Raw genomic sequence first — 20,769 nt, 5'->3', positions numbered from 1 at the left:
AGCCTAAAAGACTGGGGCCTCCCTCATCCCTTTTCACCTCTTTATACAAAGGCACCACCTACATGCAAATCCTCACTTAGGCACTCACAGGAAACCACCACACATTTCCTTAAATTCAGGGTCCAACTCACAGGGGAAATACTTTCTGAGACTCATGGACCTCCTGCACAAGAACATGAAACACCTGTGGTTCTTTCTCCTCCTGGTGGCAGCTCCCAGATGTGAGTGTCTCAAGGCTGCAGACATGGAGATATGGGAGGTGCCTCTGAGCCCAGGGCTCACTGTGGGTCTCTCTGTTCACAGGGGTCCTGTCCCAGGTGCAGCTGCAGGAGTCGGGCCCAGGACTGGTGAAGCCTTTGGAGACCCTGTCCCTCACCTGCGCTGTCTCTGGTGGCTCCATCAGCAGTAGTAACTGGTGGAGCTGGGTCCGCCAGCCCCCAGGGAAGGGCCTGGAGTGGATTGGGGAAATCTATCAAAGTGGGAGCACCAACTACAACCCGTCCCTCAAGAGTCGAGTCACCATATCAGTAGACAAGTCCAAGAACCAGTTCTCCCTGAAGCTGAGCTCTGTGACCGCCGCGGACACGGCCGTGTATTACTGTGCGAGAGACACAGTGAGGGGAGGTGAGTGTGAGCTCAGTCACAAACCTCCCTGCAGGGAGGCGGAGGGGGCGGACGCAGGTGCTGCTCAGGACCAGCAGGGGGCGCGCGGGGCCCACAGAGCACGAGGCCGGGTCAGGAGCAGGCGCAGGGAGGGCGGGGCTTCCTCATCAGCTCAGTGGTCTCCCTCCTCGCCAACACCTCAGCTGTCCCCAGGGCTACTCTTTCTTTATTATCTGTGGTTCTGCTTCCTCACATCCTCGCTGCAGGCAAGAAAGAAGGGAGAAATTTCTCTGTTTACCATTAAGGTTTTAACAGTCACTGGCACCTTTTTTTCAATAAATTCCCACAAGGCCCATTTTACCTTCTTGACAAATAAAATATTTCAAGGCTTCTCACCACCCCTTGATTGGCGTCATTGGCTGCATCGTGTCCTTCTCTTAAATTCATATGCTGAAACCCCAATCCCAGTGGCTCTGTATTTGGAGAGAGGGATTTTAAGAGGGCAAATAAGTTAAATGTGGCCATAAATGTGGGACCCTAATCCAGTAGGACTCTTGTCCTTATGGGAAGTGGAAGACATCAGAGACCTCTCTCTCTCCACATGCACATAGAGGAGAGGCCATGTGGGGACGCACTGCACGAGAAGGTGGCCCTTTGGAAGCCTGGAAGAGGCCTCTCAAAAAACTAACCCTTTCTGCACCCAGATCATGGACGTCGAGACTCCAGAACAATAAGAAAATTAACATTTGTTATTTGAAACAACCTAGTCTGTGGTATCTTCTGATGGAAAGCCAAGCAGATTCACAGATACAATTGTGTTAGCTCCGTCTCCTGGAGGGAGAAGCAGCCCACCGAGGCTGGACACATCTCTCAGATTATTTTTATAAAGAAAAATAGATCCAAGATGAAAACCCCACCACATTTCTGCTGAGTCATTCACTTAGCAGGCGTCTCTGAGATCAGCCCTGGGGGTGTGTTCTAGGTCACGTCTCTCACTTTCCACTATGAGAATCCATGTAGATAATGAGAACCAGCCAGATGGAGTCCTGATCCCTGCCCACCTTCTGCTGCCCCCAAGTATCCCACAGAAAACCACTCCAGCATCATCCCTGTGTCTTCTACTCTCTAAAATCCCACTAAAGCTGACCCTAAACCAGGAGCTATTTGGGGCTGGACTCTTGTTCTCTTCTTCGTAGTCTTCCATGAGGTCCAAGTGCCGAGTAGAGCCTCAGTGAAGATTGAGCTTCAGTTCCTCTAACCCACATCATTCCCTCACATCCTTGTCATGCATCTGTCCTCTGTGGGCACCCAGGGCAGGTTACACAGGAATTCCCTGAAGCTGACCTCAGCTGATGTGCTGAGACCACGGGTCATGCACACATATGATTCCAGGTCATGCAGGCTTTACTGCAGGACAGACCTGTGTCCTGTGGGGCATGGACAACTGCTGACCCCGGGCCTCCTCTAATAACTCACACACCTGGTGTTTGTGTATGTCCAGATGGCCCCATGAGCACAGCACACTAGGGTGGTCAACCTCACAGGTGGCTCCGTCAGACGGTGGACAGAAAATGGAATGGATAGGCTGGTCACTCCCATCATCAGTGATTTCCCAGTGAATTTTAAATAAATTAAACAAAATTAACAACAAAGGGGAAGGATATGTACCTGTATCTGGGAGGTATACAGGGTCCCAGAACTGTGCTGGGAGTGTGAAAGGCCCTTTTGGGTGGAAAGCCCTCCAGCATGAGTGAAAGCTGAAGGAATGATCACTGTGCAGGTGGAGGCTGATGGCAGGGTACATTTCCTGAAGCTGTTCCTGGGTGCGTGAAGGTCGGATGGCCCATGGTGATGAGGGCTGGACTCACATAGGAACAAGGAAATTATCCCATGGGAATGGCAGAAAAGAAAACGGAGATGGACACCCCTGGAGACAGCTTATTAGATTTGGTGGAGGAAAAATAGAAATTTATTTCAATGACCCCAGCATTTTCAGCTAAATATGAGCTGCATTAATAGACAGAATTATGAAAGGAAGGGAGAAGGAGTTTATGGAGGGAAAAAACAGAAGAGAAATTAAAATAAAAAACTATGCAAATCTATCAATTGGCAGATAACAGAGTGGAGCTGGTGTAGCTACTTCCTTGTTCTGGAAAACTGCCAGAGACACTTGGCATTCCTGTAAGGCCGGTCTACTGGTGATGAACTTGTTCACTTTTTACTTTTTTGGGAAACTTCTCAAACATCCTGCATTACTGAAGAAAAGCTTTAATCCATGTAACATATTTATTTGGAAGTTTTTTGGCTTTGTTTTTATTTTCAGCAACTTGAATAGAATCGTGCACATCATGATATTTCGGTGAACAACAGGCCACATACACGACAAAGGTCTCATTAGATTGTAATACTGTATTTTCACTGCATTTTTTCCATGCTTAGATATGTTCATCTGTATAAACATCTACTATGGTGATTCAGCTGCCCACAGTATTTAGTACACTTACATGACATACAGATTTGTCACCTAGGAGCATTATGCTATCCCACAAAGCTTGGGTGTAGTAGGGTATTTCATGTAGGTTTGTGTAAACACACTCTATGATCCTTGCACAATGACAAATTGCCTAAGGACACATTGCTCAGATGTATCCCTACTGTTTTTTTTTTTTTTTTTAGATGGAGTCTCACTCGCCACCCAGGCCGGAGTGCAGTGGCACAGTCTTGGCTCACTGCAAGCTCCACCTCCGAGGCTCAAGTGATTCTCCTGCCTCAGCCTTCCGAGTAGCTGGGATTACAGGCACGTACCACCACGCCCAGCTAATTCTTTTTTTCTATTTTTTAGTAGAGATGGGGTTTCACCATGTTGCCCTGGCTGGTCTTGAACTCGTGACCTAGGTGATCCACCCACTTTGGCCTCCCAAAGTTCTGAGATTACAAGCGTGAGCCACTTCGCCTGGCCAATGTATCCCTACTGTTAAGCCACAAATCATTGTATCTCATCTCTCTCCCTTTTTTGTCCCTGTTAATATTTTCATGTTGTTCGTGCATTCTTCTCCTAGCTCAGTGAACATATTTATAAGGTTTACTTTAAAATTTTCTGCTAGATAATCAATATATCTCCTTTTAATTTGTGTCAGTTTCTAGTGCTTTTTTTGTTAAATAATTTAGACCACGTTTTTCTGTTTCGTGATTGTTATTATTATTTTTCTTTACTTTCTCTGTTGCTTTCTCCTCATTAGAAGAAAAAGCTACCACAATCACTCTTCACAGAATATGCTCAGGGAAAATGCCATCACCTATCAACCCAGGCTGTCATTGTGGCATCTCTTAAAACTTCATAATGGTCGAAATTTTTTTTTTTTGGTTATTAGTGGCACTCAGACCTATAGAGGATTTTAAGTTTTGCTCCTACTCTAAATTAGGTGGCATTGAAATTCATCCTGCAGGTAGTCTCTGATAAAGTGGAGGAATTGGACAAAGTTTTGTTATGCATATGGTTCATAAAAATGAGTTTAAGGTTTTCTCAGCCAAGTGCTACATACTGATATTTTATAATCACTTCTTTGAATCTGTCTTGAGTTTATCTTTTGAAAATTTAGATCAGAATATAAACCAGGTTTGAGGCTTCTTGTTTGGTGTAAAGATCTCCTATAGATAATTGTGTGAAAAGGCACAGAGTCTATCTGAGGAGGAGAACTCAGGGAAGCCTCACAATAACAGGGGAGACAAAACCGAGGTCACTAAAAAAATACGAAGCTTCTGGCTCCTGCAGCCTCCAGATATGCCCCGCACCCTCTCATTGTACACAAACTAATTCCTTTCTCTTTCCTGTGTGATATTTGCCAAGATTCCTCTCCTCCACTTTGACACTTTGGTATATCCATGTGTGTCCATTCTGGTTCAGCCAGGGACATGGAACCAGGAATTTTATAGGGACATGGATGAAATTGGAAATCATTATTCTCAGTAAACTATCGCAAGAACAAAAAACCAGACATCATGGCTTTTCTAGAGGGAGCTGACCTGGGTAATCAACGGCTGGAGTAGAAAGTGCCTTTGTCCATGTGTCACAGGCCTGAGGGCCACGGGCAGGAGGTCAGGAAGAGAGGATGACCAGACGGCTGGGGAAACCAGGATGAACAAAGCCACTCTCCTTCCTGGTGAGGAGGGGCATTTGGAAGCCTGGTGTCCCTGTAGGGGATGAACCACACTCACCTGCCCACTGTTACTTGCCAACGAGGTGACCTGCAGAGCAGCAGCTCCTGAGTCACTGACAGTGGCTGCTTCCTCCTCCAAACCCTCCAAGATCTGTCCTTCCAGGAGTGTGAACCCCAGCAGATCCCCACATTTTCAATGAGTCCACTTAGCTAGTGCCTGTCCTCAGCCCCATCCCTGGGATCCTGCCCTGGTGGTGTGTACAGTGTCACAATAGTGGTGACAGTGACAGCTGGTGCCTGCACTTTACAGGCCAACAAGTTTGAAAGAAGCAAGTCACAGGACCAGCCTGGATTTGGGGCAAACACACAAATTTCACTCTGTGGGGAAGTGCTGGGAAGCAGCCTTGAGTCCTCCTCAGCTCACGTGTGGCTGCTGCTGCTCATCCCAGGTGGAACACATGAGCCCTCCCCATGCCCAGGATGGAGCTGTTTCAATCACAGCAGGATGGGAATGTTTCTTCTCTATGGGGGCTTTTGAAGCACAGCTCCACAGCTCTCCTGTTCCTGAGATTTGAGATTTATAAAGACAAGTTCTACAGAGTGCACTTGCACAAATAAGACAGGGACAGGATCCCCAGGAGAGATACCCCATATGAGAAGGGACAGACAGGTCCCATCACTGACGCTGGTCCTCAGAAACCCTGACCAGCTACTGACCTTCCCAGGTCCCCTGTTCCTGGAACAGTTGCTGTGTCTGCTCCTGAAAAGATGCCCATCAAGAGTCCCCAGGGTTCTGCCCCCTTCCTTGATGTGCCTCTGGGAGTGTGGCTGGCTAGGCTGTGGGTCTGGTGTGACCCTCTCCACAGGTCAGCGGCTCAGTGCAGGCTGCACCAACTTGGTGGGGCTGGGCTGTGGCTGACCCTCCCAGGGGGAGCCTGGACTCTTCTTAGGGGTATCTGCAGGATCCCAGGTTCTGGGAGAACAGGGAAGCCACAGTGTGTGCAGGGCCCCATCTCCAGTAAAGTGTTTGCTGTTGTTCTGCTTGACAAGGGCGTATCCCCAGGCCTAGAGGCACTATCGGTGCACAACCAATGCGCTAGACACAGGGAGTAAGGCACAGTTCCCTCTCATTACTGTGAGGACACTAGACACAGTGTGTGTGTGTGTGTGTGTGTGTCCATTACTGTGGGGACTCTAACCACCGTGTGTGTGTGTGTGTGTGTGTGTGTGTGTGTGTGTGTGTGTGTTAAGAGTTTTGCAGTGGGCTCTGAGACCCATGATTTTGTAGGTTTAGAAATTATCTGATGAGATGTTCATGCAAAGGAACCGACAAGAGATTAGGTGTTCTCCCAAAGGCCCTGGGAGCTCCTGGACTCACTGTGAGTGTGGACTGATCCAGTGCTTCCAGAGCTCCAGAGAAGGGGCTCCCTGGTGGTTTCATAGAATCCTTGCTTGGGGTGTTTCTGCAGAGTTCACTGGCTTTCCTACGACCAATTTACTATTGCAAGCGATGGCGTCAGCAGCACATGGTGTCACGTGTCACTAAAGGAGCATTCTGAGCCAGGACACAGTCACTTCATACTGGGAGGAAAATGCTCTGGGAGCCCAGACAGGAGCCTCTCTGCAATGCAAGGGCTGGGCTGCAGGGGGCGCTCAAGGCCCGCCTAGCACAGGCTCCAGCCCTAGAGCAGGTGCACAGGAGGCTGGGGAGGGATTCCTCTCAAGATCTGTGTCAGTCTCCTAAAAAAATCTAAAATAAGTATTTGACAAAGACTGCTGAAGAGTCCATAAATATCCTATTCAATTGCAAGAATTTATCAATTTACACTGGAGATTTCTAACCCTGCTACATATCTTAATAGTAAGCATCTGGAGGTCAATTAAGCTTTTATTTTATATAAATAAGTGCAATTTTTGGAGAAACACACTCATCCCCCAAATAATACATTCATGTATTAAAGCCTAGAAATGCTTTAAATTACCTCTGAGCTATTCAAGTGTGGGTTCCCAGTGAAGTCCTGTTCTAGGGAAAATTGTTCTCCAGTGGGAGAAGCTCTGTCAACATACAGCTTAGGGATGTGGCGGGGCACACATGGCCTCTAAGGGGATTATAGCTTGAACCCTTAGCATCCTCCTGTTGGGTAATCCATGTGTCATCTCTCCACTCTTTCTCATGCTGTGTTAGGTATGAAATAGCATCGCTCATGAATATGCAAATAACTGAGATGACTATAGATATCTTTGTGCCCTGAGAGCATCACCCAACAACCACATCCCTCCTCAGAAGCCCCCAGAGCACTGCTCCTCACCATGGACTGGACCTGGATGATCCTCTTTTTGGTGGCAGCAGCCACAGGTAAGGGGCTGCCAAATCCCAGTGAGGAGGAAGTGATTGAGGCCAGTCAAGGGGGCTTCCATCCACTCCTGTGTCTTCTCCACAGGTGCCCACTCCCAGGTCCAGCTGGTGCAGTCTGGGGCTGAGGTGAAGAAGCCTGGGGCCTCAGTGAAGGTCTCCTGCAAGGCTTCTGGATATACCTTCACCGACTACTTTATGCACTGGATGCTCCAGGCCCCTGGACAAAGGCTTGAGTGGATGGGATGGATCAACGCTGGCAATGGTAACACAAAATATTCACAGAAGTTCCAGGGCAGAGTCACCATTACCAGAGACACGTCCGTGAGCACAGCCTACATGGAGCTGAGCAGCCTGAGATCTGAGGACACGGCTGTGTATTACTGTGTGAGAGACACAGTGTGACAACCCACATCCTGAGAGTGTCAGAAACCCCAGGGAGGAAGCAGCTGTGCCGGCATGGAGGAAATGACAAAGATTATTAGATTGAAGACTTTCTCAGAAAATGATACTAAGTCATTAAGGAAAAGGAACAATATAAACGTGTATTTGAGAAATTTTAATTATTTGAGAGATTTTTCATACAATATTTATTCTGCAAGCAAATCTCAGGGGTTGAATTAATAAAACTGATACAGAACTTCCTCTGTAGGTATCTGTGTAAACATCAATTTCTGAATCAGTGTTGTAAATATTTTGGAACACACACACAAATCACATTTTATCTCTACTTTTATCTCTATTTTTAAAAATGCCAAAAAAACTCATTTTGTGCATGTAGCATTTTGAATTCCCACCATCAATGCATGATAGTTGTTGGTTTTCCACATTCATATTGCCATTTATCATTATGAGAATTGTGTGTTTTAACCATTCTAATAGGTGAGTGATGGGATCTAATTTTTAGTTAAATGCACATTTCCCTAATAAAAATTCACATTTAACAATTTTCAAATAATTTTTGCTGAGATGCCTGTTCTCATATTTGGTTCATTTTTAACTGCATTGTTTTCTTTTGATTAGTTGTAAGTTTACTTGCATATTGGTTATAAAAGTCATTTAACAAATTAAAAGAATTTATTTAATAAATATGTGACTTGGAAGTATTTTCTCCAAGTCTGTGGCTGTCTTTTACTCTCTTATCAGTATGTATTGCAGAAAAGTGTGTGTGTGTGTGTGTGTGTGTGTGTGTTTATACAAATTTAGATTTTAAAAATGTAAAATTTTATTCATCCACAGATCATGTCTTTGGTATTATATCTGAAATCTCATTACAAAATACACTAATATTGATTACTTTTTCCATGTCTCTAATCTCAGGCTACAATCAACTCATGAGTGTTTAAGCTTCACCTACTTGATTGGAGGACTATCAACCTAACATATTTGGAATACTTCTGTAAAAAGATGTGTTCCTCTTCCTATTATTTCTTTATTTGATCACTTATTAATATGTGTATTGGTTTATGGGTGTCTATTTCATACTCTGAAGAAGATCCATGCTACATTATTCATTTTATTTTTCAAACCACCACAGCTTTATTATGTGCTGGGAGCTCATTTAGTTTGGATCCTGCATCCTTACAGCTCACCTCATGCTTTTGTTTTTGAACACTTCCCTGTTTCCTGCTGTTATAATAAATTCTAAACTCATTTTCTATATTATCTTTTTCGTACATAGAATCAGCCATTTTTCTAAACAGTGCTTGTTTCTGATGTTAAAGGACAGTATTTAAAAAATGTAATGCTGGGTATGTGCATTGTTAATGTGGTATAAGTACTTGTAGGACCTCTCAACCGACTGGCCTAGTAAACTATGTATCTAACCTTCTGCAAGTTGATTACATTAAAAATGAGCACACACTGGTCTCTCCACCCAATTATGCTACCACATGGACCTTTCTAGCCTTCCTTCCTTGACTGTCTATAACCATCCACTGCAAAGTGAGGAACCCCATCCAACCATATGCCATTTTATTACTTAGCTGCACAATTTCAGGACACATGCATAGCAGTATCAGAAATGTAAAGCTGTACCCTTGTTGGAAACATGTTTATCTACTAGAATAGAGTGCTTATGTTCAGTTTCTTTACACTTTAAACTTATAGAGTTTCCTCATTTTCAAAGTTCCTTAGGTCAGCAACTTCATTTTCCACTTTTTTCAGTGAAGTCATTTCAATGACACTGTATAATTTGATTTATTTGAAATTCTATAAAAGCCAAAACTGTAGTCAAGTAAACATATAGGGGATATTCCAGGAGTTTAGAGACTGGGTATAAAATAAGTTAAAAAGACACTGTTTAAGAAGATTAAAATTATTTTTAGTGATATGCAATGGTCGAGATATGACACAATTAATTTGTCTAAGCACATAGTTTTGTGATGGAAAATATAAACCTAAATATATACAATTAAAAAATTGTGTCTGGGCTCACACAGGGTTTCCCTCACTGTGTCACTCAGTAATACATGGCCTTGTCCTTGGCTTTCAGATTGGTCATTGTAAGGCAGACTGCACTTGAAAGGGTGTTGCTTGAGATTGTTCATTAACCCAAGGATCAAATGCAGATTGTATAAAATTATCTCATTACTTATTTTGTGAGGGTGGAGATTTCATGAGATGTATGCAACAAAGAATGAGGCAATTTTCCTGATTTGCATATAAGATGTTGCCATTCACTGAAGACCTTTAATTTTTTAAATTGTTTTTTTTTAAATCAATTTTCTACATGACCCAGGTTTTTTCTTCTTGACAAGCAAATAACCCACAGGATTATTTTCTTTCCTTGGTTGATAAATATTTCCCCAAACTTCGGCTCAGTTCAGGTATACCCTGTCCCTGAATGGGCATTTACTCTCAGATGGGTACACACACCTGTCAACATGTGGACTCCTCTGTCAGACAAATGCACCTTTACTCATGTGGATTCTTCCCTCAGATGAACATACATGTCCCCACGTGGACTATTTCCTCAGACTACCACATAGGTCCTTACATTTACTCTTTCCTCAGAAAACAGACATTTCCTCATGTGGACTCTTGTCTCAGACAAGCAAACACGTCCCCATGTGAACTCAATTCAGATAAGTACACATATGTCCACACTGACTGTTTCCTTACACAAACACATATATCCAATGTTGAATTGTTCTGTGGCAAAATGATCTCAAGATAATGATAATTATAAACCCCCTCCCTGACAAGGCGTAGATCTGTATTTTTTTCATTGTAACCTAACTTTGCCTTATTGTCAAGAACAGTAGTTTGCAGCTCTAAATGTACCAATTAGAGACAGGTGTCCATTTTCTCTGGAAATGTATTTTTACATTCTTACTGGACATATTTGTTGATAATGTTTGCTATTATGAAGATATCCGAACAGTGTCCACATTAGAGAATAAAAAAGAGTAATGGGCAGATTAACTCTGTGCATCCAGACCCAGAAATCCTTTGACCTTGACTTCCCTGAAATGTAGACACAGAGGATGGATGAGCAATGCTGAGCGGTGCACACATAACCACAAAAAGAAAGACATGGAAATGTGTCCCCTCTCCTTCTCATGAAAGGCAGCTCATCCCCTGTTCCCTCAGGCCCTGGCGAGGAGACACCCCATGTCTGTGCCCTTCCTCAGTGTCCACACCGTGGGGTCCGCACTGATCTGGATTCCCTTCTCATCCCCGTCAATATTAGTGTCCTTTGTAAATCAGGTCCAGCTGTGGCTGCTCCTCATGGGGCTGTTCTCAGTCTGTTTTCTGTATTCACGGAAGTCCTGTGTGAAGTTTACTGATGGAGTCAGAGGGAGAAAAATTTTACAGCCTAGCGGTTGAGACTCTCCTGCAAAGCCTCTGGTTTCACCTTTACTGGCTACCGCATGAGCTTGGTCCAGCATGCTTCACAACAGGGATAGGTGTGGGTGCCAACAGTGAGTGATCAAGTATGAATTCTCAGGGTTACTCTCCATGAGTACAAATAAATTAACAATCTCAAGCAACACCCTTTCAAGTGCAGTCTGCCTTACAATGACCAATCTGAAAGCCAAGGACAAGGTCATGTATTACTGAGTGACACAGTGAGGGAAACCCTGTGTGAGCCCAGACACAAAGCTCACTGCAGGGAGACAGGAGGGGACTATGTGGTAGATGCTGCTCAGAACCACCAGGGGGCACTCAGAACCATCAGGGAGGGTGCACAGAACAACCAGGAGGGGCTCAGGACACCAAGGGGCGCTCAGAACCACCAGGGGGCACTCAGGACAATTGTGGGTTCTATGAACCACCAGGGGGCGCTCAGAACCACTAGCTGGTGCTGAGGACACCAGGGGGCGCTCAGGACCACAAGGGGGCGCTCAGGACACCAGAGGGTGCTCAGAACCACCAGGAGGTGCTCAGGACACCAAGGGGTGCTCAGAACACTAGGAGGTGCTATGAATCACTAGGGGACGCTCAGGACACTAGGGGGCGCTCAGGACACAAGGGAGCACTCAGAACCACCAGGGGTAGCTCAGGACACCAGGGGGCACTCGGAACCGCCAGGGGGCGCTCAGGACACTAGGGGGCGCTCAGAACCACCAGGGGGTGCTCAGGATACCAGGAGGCACTCAGAACCACCAGGGGGCCCTAAGGAAACTAGGAGCTGCTTAGAACTACTAAGGGGTGTTGAGGACACCAGGGGGCAGGCAGAACCACCAGGGGGAGCTCAGGACACCAGGGGACCCTCAGAACCACCAGGGGGTGCTCAGGACACCAGGGGGTGCTCAGAACCACCAGGAGATGCTCAGGAAACCAGAGGATGCTCAGGAATCACCAGGGGGTGCTCAGGAAACACCAGGAGGTGCTCAGGACACCAGGGGGCACTCAGAACTACCGGGGGCACTTAGAAGCAGCAGGGGGTGCTCAGAACACCAGAGGGTGCTCAGAAGCACCAGGGGGCGCTCAGAACACCAGGGGGCGCTCATGAGACTGTGGCAAGGGGGTGCTGAGAACCACAGGATGTGACCAAGACACCAAGGGGAACTCAGAACTGCCAGGGTGTGCTCAGGACACCAGGGGATTCTCAGAACCAGCAGGGAGTGCTCAGGACACCAGGGGATGCTCAGGAAACCAGCGGGTGCTCAGAACCACCAGAGGACACTCAGAAAACCAGGGGATGCTCAGGAACCACCAGGGGGCGCTCACAACACCAGCGGGCAGTCAGAACCACCGGGGCATGCTCAGAACCACCAGGGGGCACTTAGGACACCAGGGGATGCTTAGGACACTAGGGGGGCTCAGGAACCACCAGGGGACACTCAGGACACTAGTAGGATCTCAGAACCACCAGGGGGTGCTCAGGACACTAGGGGGCGCTCAGGAACCACCAGGGGTCACCCAGGACACCAGGGGTCGCTCAGGAATCCAGAGGGTGCCCAGGAAACCAGGGGAGGTTCAGGAACCACCAGGGGGCACTGAGGACACCAAGGGGTGCTCAGAACCACCAGGGAGCGCTCAGGAACCACAAGGGGAGACTCAGGACACTAGTAGGCACTGAGGAACCACCAGGGGGCGATCAGGACACCAGAGGTCACTCAGAAAACCAGGGGGTGCTCAGAACCACCAGGGGGCACTCAGGACACCAGGGGACGCTCAGGAACCACCAGGGGGTGCTCAGGACATCAGGGGGCGCTCAGAACACCAAGGGGATTCAGGACACGAGAGGATGCTCAGAACCACCAGGGGGCATTCAGATCCACCAGGGGCCACTCAGAACCTCCAGGGGTCGCTCAGATCTACCAGAGGGCACTCAGAACCACCAGCGGGTGTTCAGGACAGCAAGGATGACTCAGGACACCAGGGGGCACTCAGGACCTCCAAGAGGCTCTTTGGAGGCAGCTCCATATCAGGTACCTGGGGAGGGTGAGGTTTCCTTTTCCACCTTGGTGATTCCTGACCTGGTCAAGCAAAAGTCTTCCCCAGGATCTCTTACCATGTCTTCCTTGTAACTCATGGTTTCTTTCACCTGTAAAACATTAACTTAGAACAGGGGTTCAATTCAACTTTTAACTCTGCCTATTTTCAGAGTTATACTAGCAATGATATATCCCAGTATAATTTTTTTAATTGTGTATATTCAATCCAAAGTCTGGCTCTATGCACAATTTTTTTGTTTTCTGTGCTGTCAGACACACTTGTAAATGCTTTTCTAACAACTCAGCATATGCGTGGGGTCCAGTTTCTTTTCCTTTCATCGGCTGTTTGTGCAGATGAAACACTGCTTTAAGGGCTCCTGTCTTCCACTTTGGCCCCTGGTGTTCTGCTTCTCAAACTTTCTCCATCTTCTCTTTTTCTGTCAAAATATTTTATCTTCCTCAGTCTCCATGCAGGAAACAGGAAGTCCTTTTACTTCCTGTCCTCCATGTCTGGTAAATCAGTTCACTTCTTTTCATGATCACTGAAGCCAACCAAGTTTAGGAGAGTAACAGTTCTCCTTAGAATATGCTCTACCTGCAGACTCTCTGCCCTCATCACACTTTTCTAGGGTCCTGCAGACATAACCCCCACCCATTCCTCTTTTTCCCTAAGTACCACAGACTGGGCTCTGCAACTCATGCTACCCTCTGTGTGCTCAGCCCAGGGGCTCACTGTGCTTTCATGAAGTCCAAATCCCTAATGTGCTTGTGCACTCTCAGACCACCCTCCAGCAAGCTGCCATTGTGATTGAATCCTGCAAAGCATGGGCTGCTTTCAGTTTCCTATTGCTGGGTGTTCTTTATTATAAAGGCATATTGGCAAATAACGACTAGAGTTTGTATTGAAAATTAACGCCAAAAAGTTTTTTAAAAAATTTTTCAAATAGAAAAGTTCTATCCTGCCTAGTTTAAAAAAATACAATGTTACTTTAATCAATGATTTAATAAAAATTTAAGTGATGTTTGTCTTACTAGTTATTCAATTTATTAATAACTGACTGATATTTAAAAAGTAAATACTGCCTGGGCTCAGTGGCTCACGCCTGTAATCTCAGCACTTTGGGAGGGTGAGGTGGGTGGATCACCTGAGGTCGGGAATTCGAGACCAGCCTGACCAACATGGAGAAACCCCCTCTCTACTAAAAATACAAAATTAGCTGGGCGTGGTGGGGAAGCTGAGGCAGGAGAATCGCTTGAACCTGGGAGGTGGAGGTTGCGGTGAGCCGAGAACACGCCATTGCACTCCAGCCTGGGCGACAAGAACAAAACTCTGTCTCAAAAAAAAAAAAAAAAAAGTAAATACCATTGTACACTTAAGTAATATATTTGGCAAGAATGGCATTTACATTCATTCAGAAATGAAACTGCAAATACAAGTTACATTCAATTAAATAATTAAAATAATATAGAAAAAATGGGTGTGTTGTTTTGGTGTTTAATATACATTCATTTTTGCATGGACAGGTATATATGTCATTGCTGGGCTGTTGTGTATGTGTGTGTGTGTGTCTGTGTGTGTACAACTATGAAGTTTAAAATATATTATTAAATTATGTAGTTATATTAATCCAAATTTATCATGTTAAAATATTAGGAAAAAAACACCAGTAGAGAAATTACAGAGAACATTAGCAATGCCTACAGCATTTACAAGAGTCACATTAATAACAAACTAGTTCAAATTTTTAGATATGACACATGCAGTAGAAAATGTTCACATGGTATTAACACAAAAGTGGTGCACAATTGAGGAAATTATAATACATTCATGATATTGGCTAAATAAATGCTTATGATAGTAATGCTTTTCATCCATCAAATGCTTATGATAATGCTTTTCATCCATCATATTATAGATGATAAAATAACTGTATAAACACTTCCATCACTAGCGTTTAATATGAGATGCCTCACATCTTTTTCTGAAATAAATAAACATCTGTCCACTACTTTGATGATCATTTCAGGATTATCCTCTAAAATAATTATCCTTAATAATGTTAGTAACAATATTATTTTCAGAAGCTTATTTTATAAGGTCTTTGAACTATTATTTTTATGATTGTTACTTTATATTTTACACACTTTTTATTTGGAATAATTATAGATTATCAGAACAATTGTAAGGAAAATACAGTGTGTTCACATCCATCTCCAAGTTTTCACTAAAGTTAATATGTTATAAAAAACATGGGACAAGGGACTAATATATTTACATTGATAAATTTCTGTTTATTCAGCTCTGGGATTTATTTGGATTTTGCCAATTTTTAACAGTTTCCTTTTTTCCTTTTTCTTTTCTTTTTGAGATAAGGTCTCAGTTTCCTATTGCTTTTTGTTTGTTTCTTTGTTCAACCCAGGTAACCACATCAAATTCAATCACCATGTTCCTCTAATATCTTCTGGTTAATCACAGTTTGGGTTCCTGCTGTCTTCCCATTGAATATTCTATAAATGAAACTAGTCAAATAAGTTGATTCTGGTCACTTATATATTTACCTATTTTATCACGTTTGTTTTGTCAATCACAGTAAGTGTCGAATTCTCTATCTGTTATAGATGTTAGCCTATTTTCTATCCCAGATCCATTGGTTAATTCTTTGGTGATGTCTTTTAGAAAACTGATCCCTTTACTCTATCTAATTATGCCCCTTGATTCCTGAAAGTCTTATGTCTACCTTGTCAGAATTTAACATAGCTAAGCACGCTTTCTTTTGGTTCATGTTTTCATGGTCCATGTTTTCCTGTATTTAACTTTTCTATGTAGAGCAAATTTCTGTACAGAGCTAATAGTTGGGTTTTGCTTTTTAAATCAACTATAATAAATTCTATTTTAAAACTGGTATTACTATTTTTCTGTTAATTTCTGTTTTAATTTAGCATTTTATGATCACGTTTATTTCTCTATTAACTTATTGTTTAGTTCATCTTTTATGAATATTGTATTGGCCATAAGATATACAATAAGAGTTGTATATAATCAGATTCTAATTCAAATAATGTAAAACCTCTTCATAGGTTGTAGAGCTATTATAACTGTATTCTTCTAAACCCTCTTTCTCATCTGTTGTCTTAGTTTATTCTCAGTTTGCACTTATATGTGCTATAAAATATAATATGTGCATTTTTATCATTACTTTACATAGACATATATTAGAACAATTAAAAATATAAAAACTACATTTCAACTTCATTTTTTCATTCTTGACCACCTTTTTTACTTGGATAGGTTCATGTTTCGGATGTATATCATATGGCTACTCACCCTGGCGGAAAATTTGCCAAAGCACCTACTGAAGGATGAATGCACTGGCAACAAATTTTCTCAGAATCAATTTGTCTTACAGGGTATTCATTTGACTTTCGCTTTAAATAAAAATTTTAATATATATAGAATTCCAGTTTGACTTTTATTTGTAGCTTATTTTCTTGTACTCATGTATTCATTATTTTCTTCCTGAAGATGGTCACACATTCCATTCTGCCGGGCCTTCATTATAGACATTTGTGTGTATCTATTCAGGGCTATATTTGCAATTTATGGATGCCACAATTATCAGAGTTGAAGTCAGCTTCTGCTGTCCACAGAGATTTCAAGTTCCTCCCATGATACTTGCTTTTGTGTCCCTGTTTGATCCTGGGTCTTTATATTTAGTTTTCCCCAGGGAGTCTGTCTATTTCAGCTGTGGAAAGTGCACCCTACTGACAGTTTAAATTGATGACTGTGTGGTGAAGGAGCTTGGACAAAACTGGACGTCCTCCAACCTTCTGACTGAGTCTCCTTCTTATGCAGGAGTAGTAAGCATAGTTCTGGGGAGTGGCCTTCCACATTGTCCTGTCCTTAACTTTTTCCCCAGGGCTGGAATGTCTTTTTCCAGACACAATTGTTTTTCACCAGTGTCCTCAGCTTTTTACCCACTATCCTTACCCTAAAGAGTAAGGATTTCTTTCCTGAGGAAAGAGATGGGAGGTGTTTCTGGATCAAGTTTCCTTGGTGTCCTCTGTTTCCTTTTGTTTCTGTTGACTTCACTACAGCTTGTACCACACAGGCTTTGGTGGATTTCCCCTGGAGGTAGTGGAGGTGTATCCAGGCATTCCACAGGAGCTGCTGTTCTTTTCCCCAGTCAACACCACAAGACACCAGATGAGGAAGTTGTCCGTGGATTTTTCAAGTTCTCTAGGAAAAGCTTGCAAGCACTAGGCCAATCTAACACCATTAGTACATGCATACTAAAAAAAAAGTCATTAAGTATTTCTAGGTTAGTCTGTTTCTATCTCAAATGCCATCCAGTGGCACCTGCTCTACATACACTGGCAGGTAGGTCCTGGTTCTCTTTGTAGGCTCCTATCTTGTCAGATTTCAGTTTTCTTGTTTGCTCGGTGAAATCAACTCAGATATGTTGAATGTTTTTTCTCTCTTTTATTTGTAGCTGTTCAGCTTTGTTGTTAATGAGGTCAGAATAAAATCACAGTTTTCTCATTTTTTTCACATTCCCACACTGAATAGCTGCTTTCTGTATAAAAGCCAGAAACTGAGAGAACACATCGAATATCCATTACAGGTGAATGTTAAACAATTTGAGATATGTTTGTGTACTGGAATAAAATGCTGCATTACAATCAAGTCATCACTCATTCACATAAAACAGGGCCACGTTCTCAAATAATGTAGGGACCTGAGTGCCCCTCCATCTACTGGCCTCTCCTGGGGCCCTAGCCTGGCCACACCTGCTTGCAGGGCAGTCTCGGGAGCCCTGGGATCCTGCACCAAAATTTCTGCCCTGGCAGACCATGCCTGATGGTGGAGAGCTCCAATCGGGCAGCCCTCATGTGCACACACCAGCTTACACACTTCCTCCAAATACTGTAGGTTCCCCCAGGCCCACGTAACTCCCCACATCACTTTGCAGGCACATGTCTGTATAGGTGGGTTTTGCTTTTCTTGTCCCACCATTGCGTGGAGTGCAGTCCCCTCCCCCCGACCCCAACCACCATGGCAGAGGGAGCTTTGGTGGGGAAAAAGCCAGGCCCGCTCCTGTCAGCGTCCCGCACTTGCACTAATTCTGCACAGAGAATAGCAGATCATCTCACACATTCAGAAATCACTCCTGCTTGCAGGGCATGAATACGGCACCTGGACCTGTGCCCACAAGTGTCTCAACCCTGAGCCAACACCTCCTCCAGTGTGACCTTGAACACAGTCACCAGCAGGGCCCCACACACCCACAGACGCAATGCCTCTGCCACTGTGGCAAACACCTGCAGGGAGGCAGGCACCCAGACACCCACTAGCACTCTGCCGCAGCTGCCACACTTCCAGTCCCCCCAGGACAGTGGATTCCTAACCTTAAGGAGCTGGAGAACCAAGTCAGGGACTAGTATAAGTTCCCCCAGAATTAGAGCACACAGTCTAGGTGTTGGGAGCACTGGCCACTTAAATTTTTCCAGAAATGAAGCCAGTTGGCTGAATCCACCTTATACCACAATCAAACCCTCAAGGTCAACCAATAGGATAAAAGAAAACAAAAACTGTATCCAAAGGTCAGCAACCTCAAAGATTGAAGGTGGATAAGCCCACAAAGGTGAGAAAGAACCAGTGCAAAAGTCCTAAAAACAAAAAGGACGCCCTCTTTCCTCCAAACAACTGCAGCACCTCTTCAACAGGGGTTCTGAATGGGGCTGAGATGGCTGAAATGACAGAAACAGAACTCAGAATACGGAGAGTGAAAATGTAGATGAATACAGCTATTTATGGAGAATACTGTAAATGTTCCTCAAAAAATAAAGAAACAAAATCTACTGTAGAATCCAGCAGTCTCACTACTGGCTATGTATCCAAAGGAAATGAAATCCACATGTCAAAGAGATATCTGCACTCCATGTTCATGTTCATTGCAGCGTTATTTAAAATAGTAAAGATATGGAAACATCCTAAATTCCCATGAATGGATGAATGAATAAAGAAAATGCATACAGACACAACAGAGTAATGTTCATCCTTAAATAAGAAGGAAATCCCACCTCTGTGACAGCATGCATGAATCTAGAGGATCTTATGCTAAGTGAAACAAGCCAGGAACAGAGGAAGAGTAATTCATGATTTCACTGTAGTATATTAAGCAGTAGACTTGCAGAGATAGAGTAGAATGTTGGTTATCAGGCGCTGGAGGTGTGGACTGGGAAAGGGAGATGTGGGTTAAAGCGTACAACGTTCCAGTTAGACAGGAGGTATAATTTATGCTTTTCTAATGCACAGCATGTCAACTACAGCTGATAAGGTAGTATATATTTCAAAATTACTTAAAAAAAAACATTAAAATATCCCCACTAAGAAATGATAAATTTGTGAGGTGATGAATATAAGCAGCTTCAGTTACCCATTTCATAATGTATACATGTATCATAACTAAACAACATATCTCATAAATATATGCAAAAATTATTTGTAATTTATAATAAAATAAGTTTCATATTTAAATAATTACATTAAGAAAATGAACAGAACCTTTCAGATTTCAAGAATATTATATATATATCTTAAACTTGCAACAGAATATAGAAATAAGTTTTACGACTCAATAGAAAAGAATAGAATCAATAAAAACTGGCTAAAAGAAACAACAGCTGTATCATTATAGAAAATTCTGGAATAATCAGCCTTATAAAGATCCTCACTCTCTTAGAACTAGAGTTCCGTAGGACCTGCAATTCCTCCTGACCTGGGTGGGAGGCACAAGGAAGAACAGCTAACGGTGACTCAGTGAGTTTTATATCTGTGCGTACTTCTGTGCTCACTCAGCAGAAAGAAAAGAAGAAAAGAAAGAAAGAGAGAAAGAAAAGAAAGAAAGAAAGAAAGAAAGAAAGAAAGAAAGAAAGAAAGAAAGAAAGAAAGAAAGAAAGGAAGAAAGAGAAAGAAAGAAAGAAAAAGAAGAAAGAAAGGAAAGAAAGAAAGAAAGAAGGAAAGAAGAAAGAAAGAAAGAAAGAAAGAAAGAAAGAAAGAAAGAAGAAAGAAAGAAAGAAAAAGAAGGAAGGGAGGGAGGGAGGGAAGGAAGGGACAGCAGAAGTCATTGTGGTGTGTGTGAAAGCACAATCCTTGGACTCCCCCACATCCGTCTCTACTCCAGTCCCATCAATGTCCAGCAAATACATTTTCTAAGATGAAGTATTTTAAACTTTCTAAATCCTGCTAGAAAACCCCTCAGCTCTTTCAATTTTGCTACATTCACTTGAATTATTGAATTAAATCTAGTTTTTGTGGGCCTATCAACACCATAAGCCAAAATAACACATGAAGAAATTGCATTGAGACACATGAAAAACTTCTGAAAGCTCCATAATTTCAGATCTGCATTCTTATTTCCCCAAAACTAAATCACTAAATGGAGACTCAGAACGAGTTGATCTTGTTCCTGAACGTGCACAGAGCCAAGGACATCCTGTCTGTCTGGAACAGCTCAGGTTTGTTCCTGTTTCTCCTGGAGGATATAACATCTTGAGTTAGGGAAAAACAGCCAGGGACATGCTGGGCTTTGTTCTTCTCTCCCCTGGAGGCAGGACGTCCTTCAGAGCTTTGTCCCAGTGGGTAACATGGCTGCTGAGGTGTACAACCCAGGTGGCCTTGTTTTGGTCACTTTTGCATGGTGAGCTTGCTTTGCACCATGGCCTACGATATGCGTGTGTAACTAATCTGTCTCCATCTTCAAAACGA

General features: G+C 43.5%; 2 gene segments (V, D, J or C); both read left to right on the top strand.

Moving 5' to 3' along the window:
- LOC100938028 (immunoglobulin heavy constant mu-like) overlaps positions 1-20,769 on the top strand; it is a 478,283-nt gene that overhangs the window by 293,800 nt on the left and 163,714 nt on the right.
- On the top strand, positions 7,020-7,758 carry LOC100938609 (immunoglobulin heavy variable 1-3-like). The segment is given in 2 exon segments: positions 7,020-7,116; positions 7,202-7,758. Coding segments are annotated over 2 exon segments (363 nt in total).

The sequence above is a fragment of the Pongo abelii genome, chromosome 15 (genome assembly GCF_028885655.2).
Source record: "Pongo abelii isolate AG06213 chromosome 15, NHGRI_mPonAbe1-v2.0_pri, whole genome shotgun sequence".
Taxonomy (NCBI): Eukaryota; Metazoa; Chordata; class Mammalia; order Primates; family Hominidae; genus Pongo; species Pongo abelii.
This window is presented reverse-complemented; position numbering and strand designations above follow the sequence as displayed.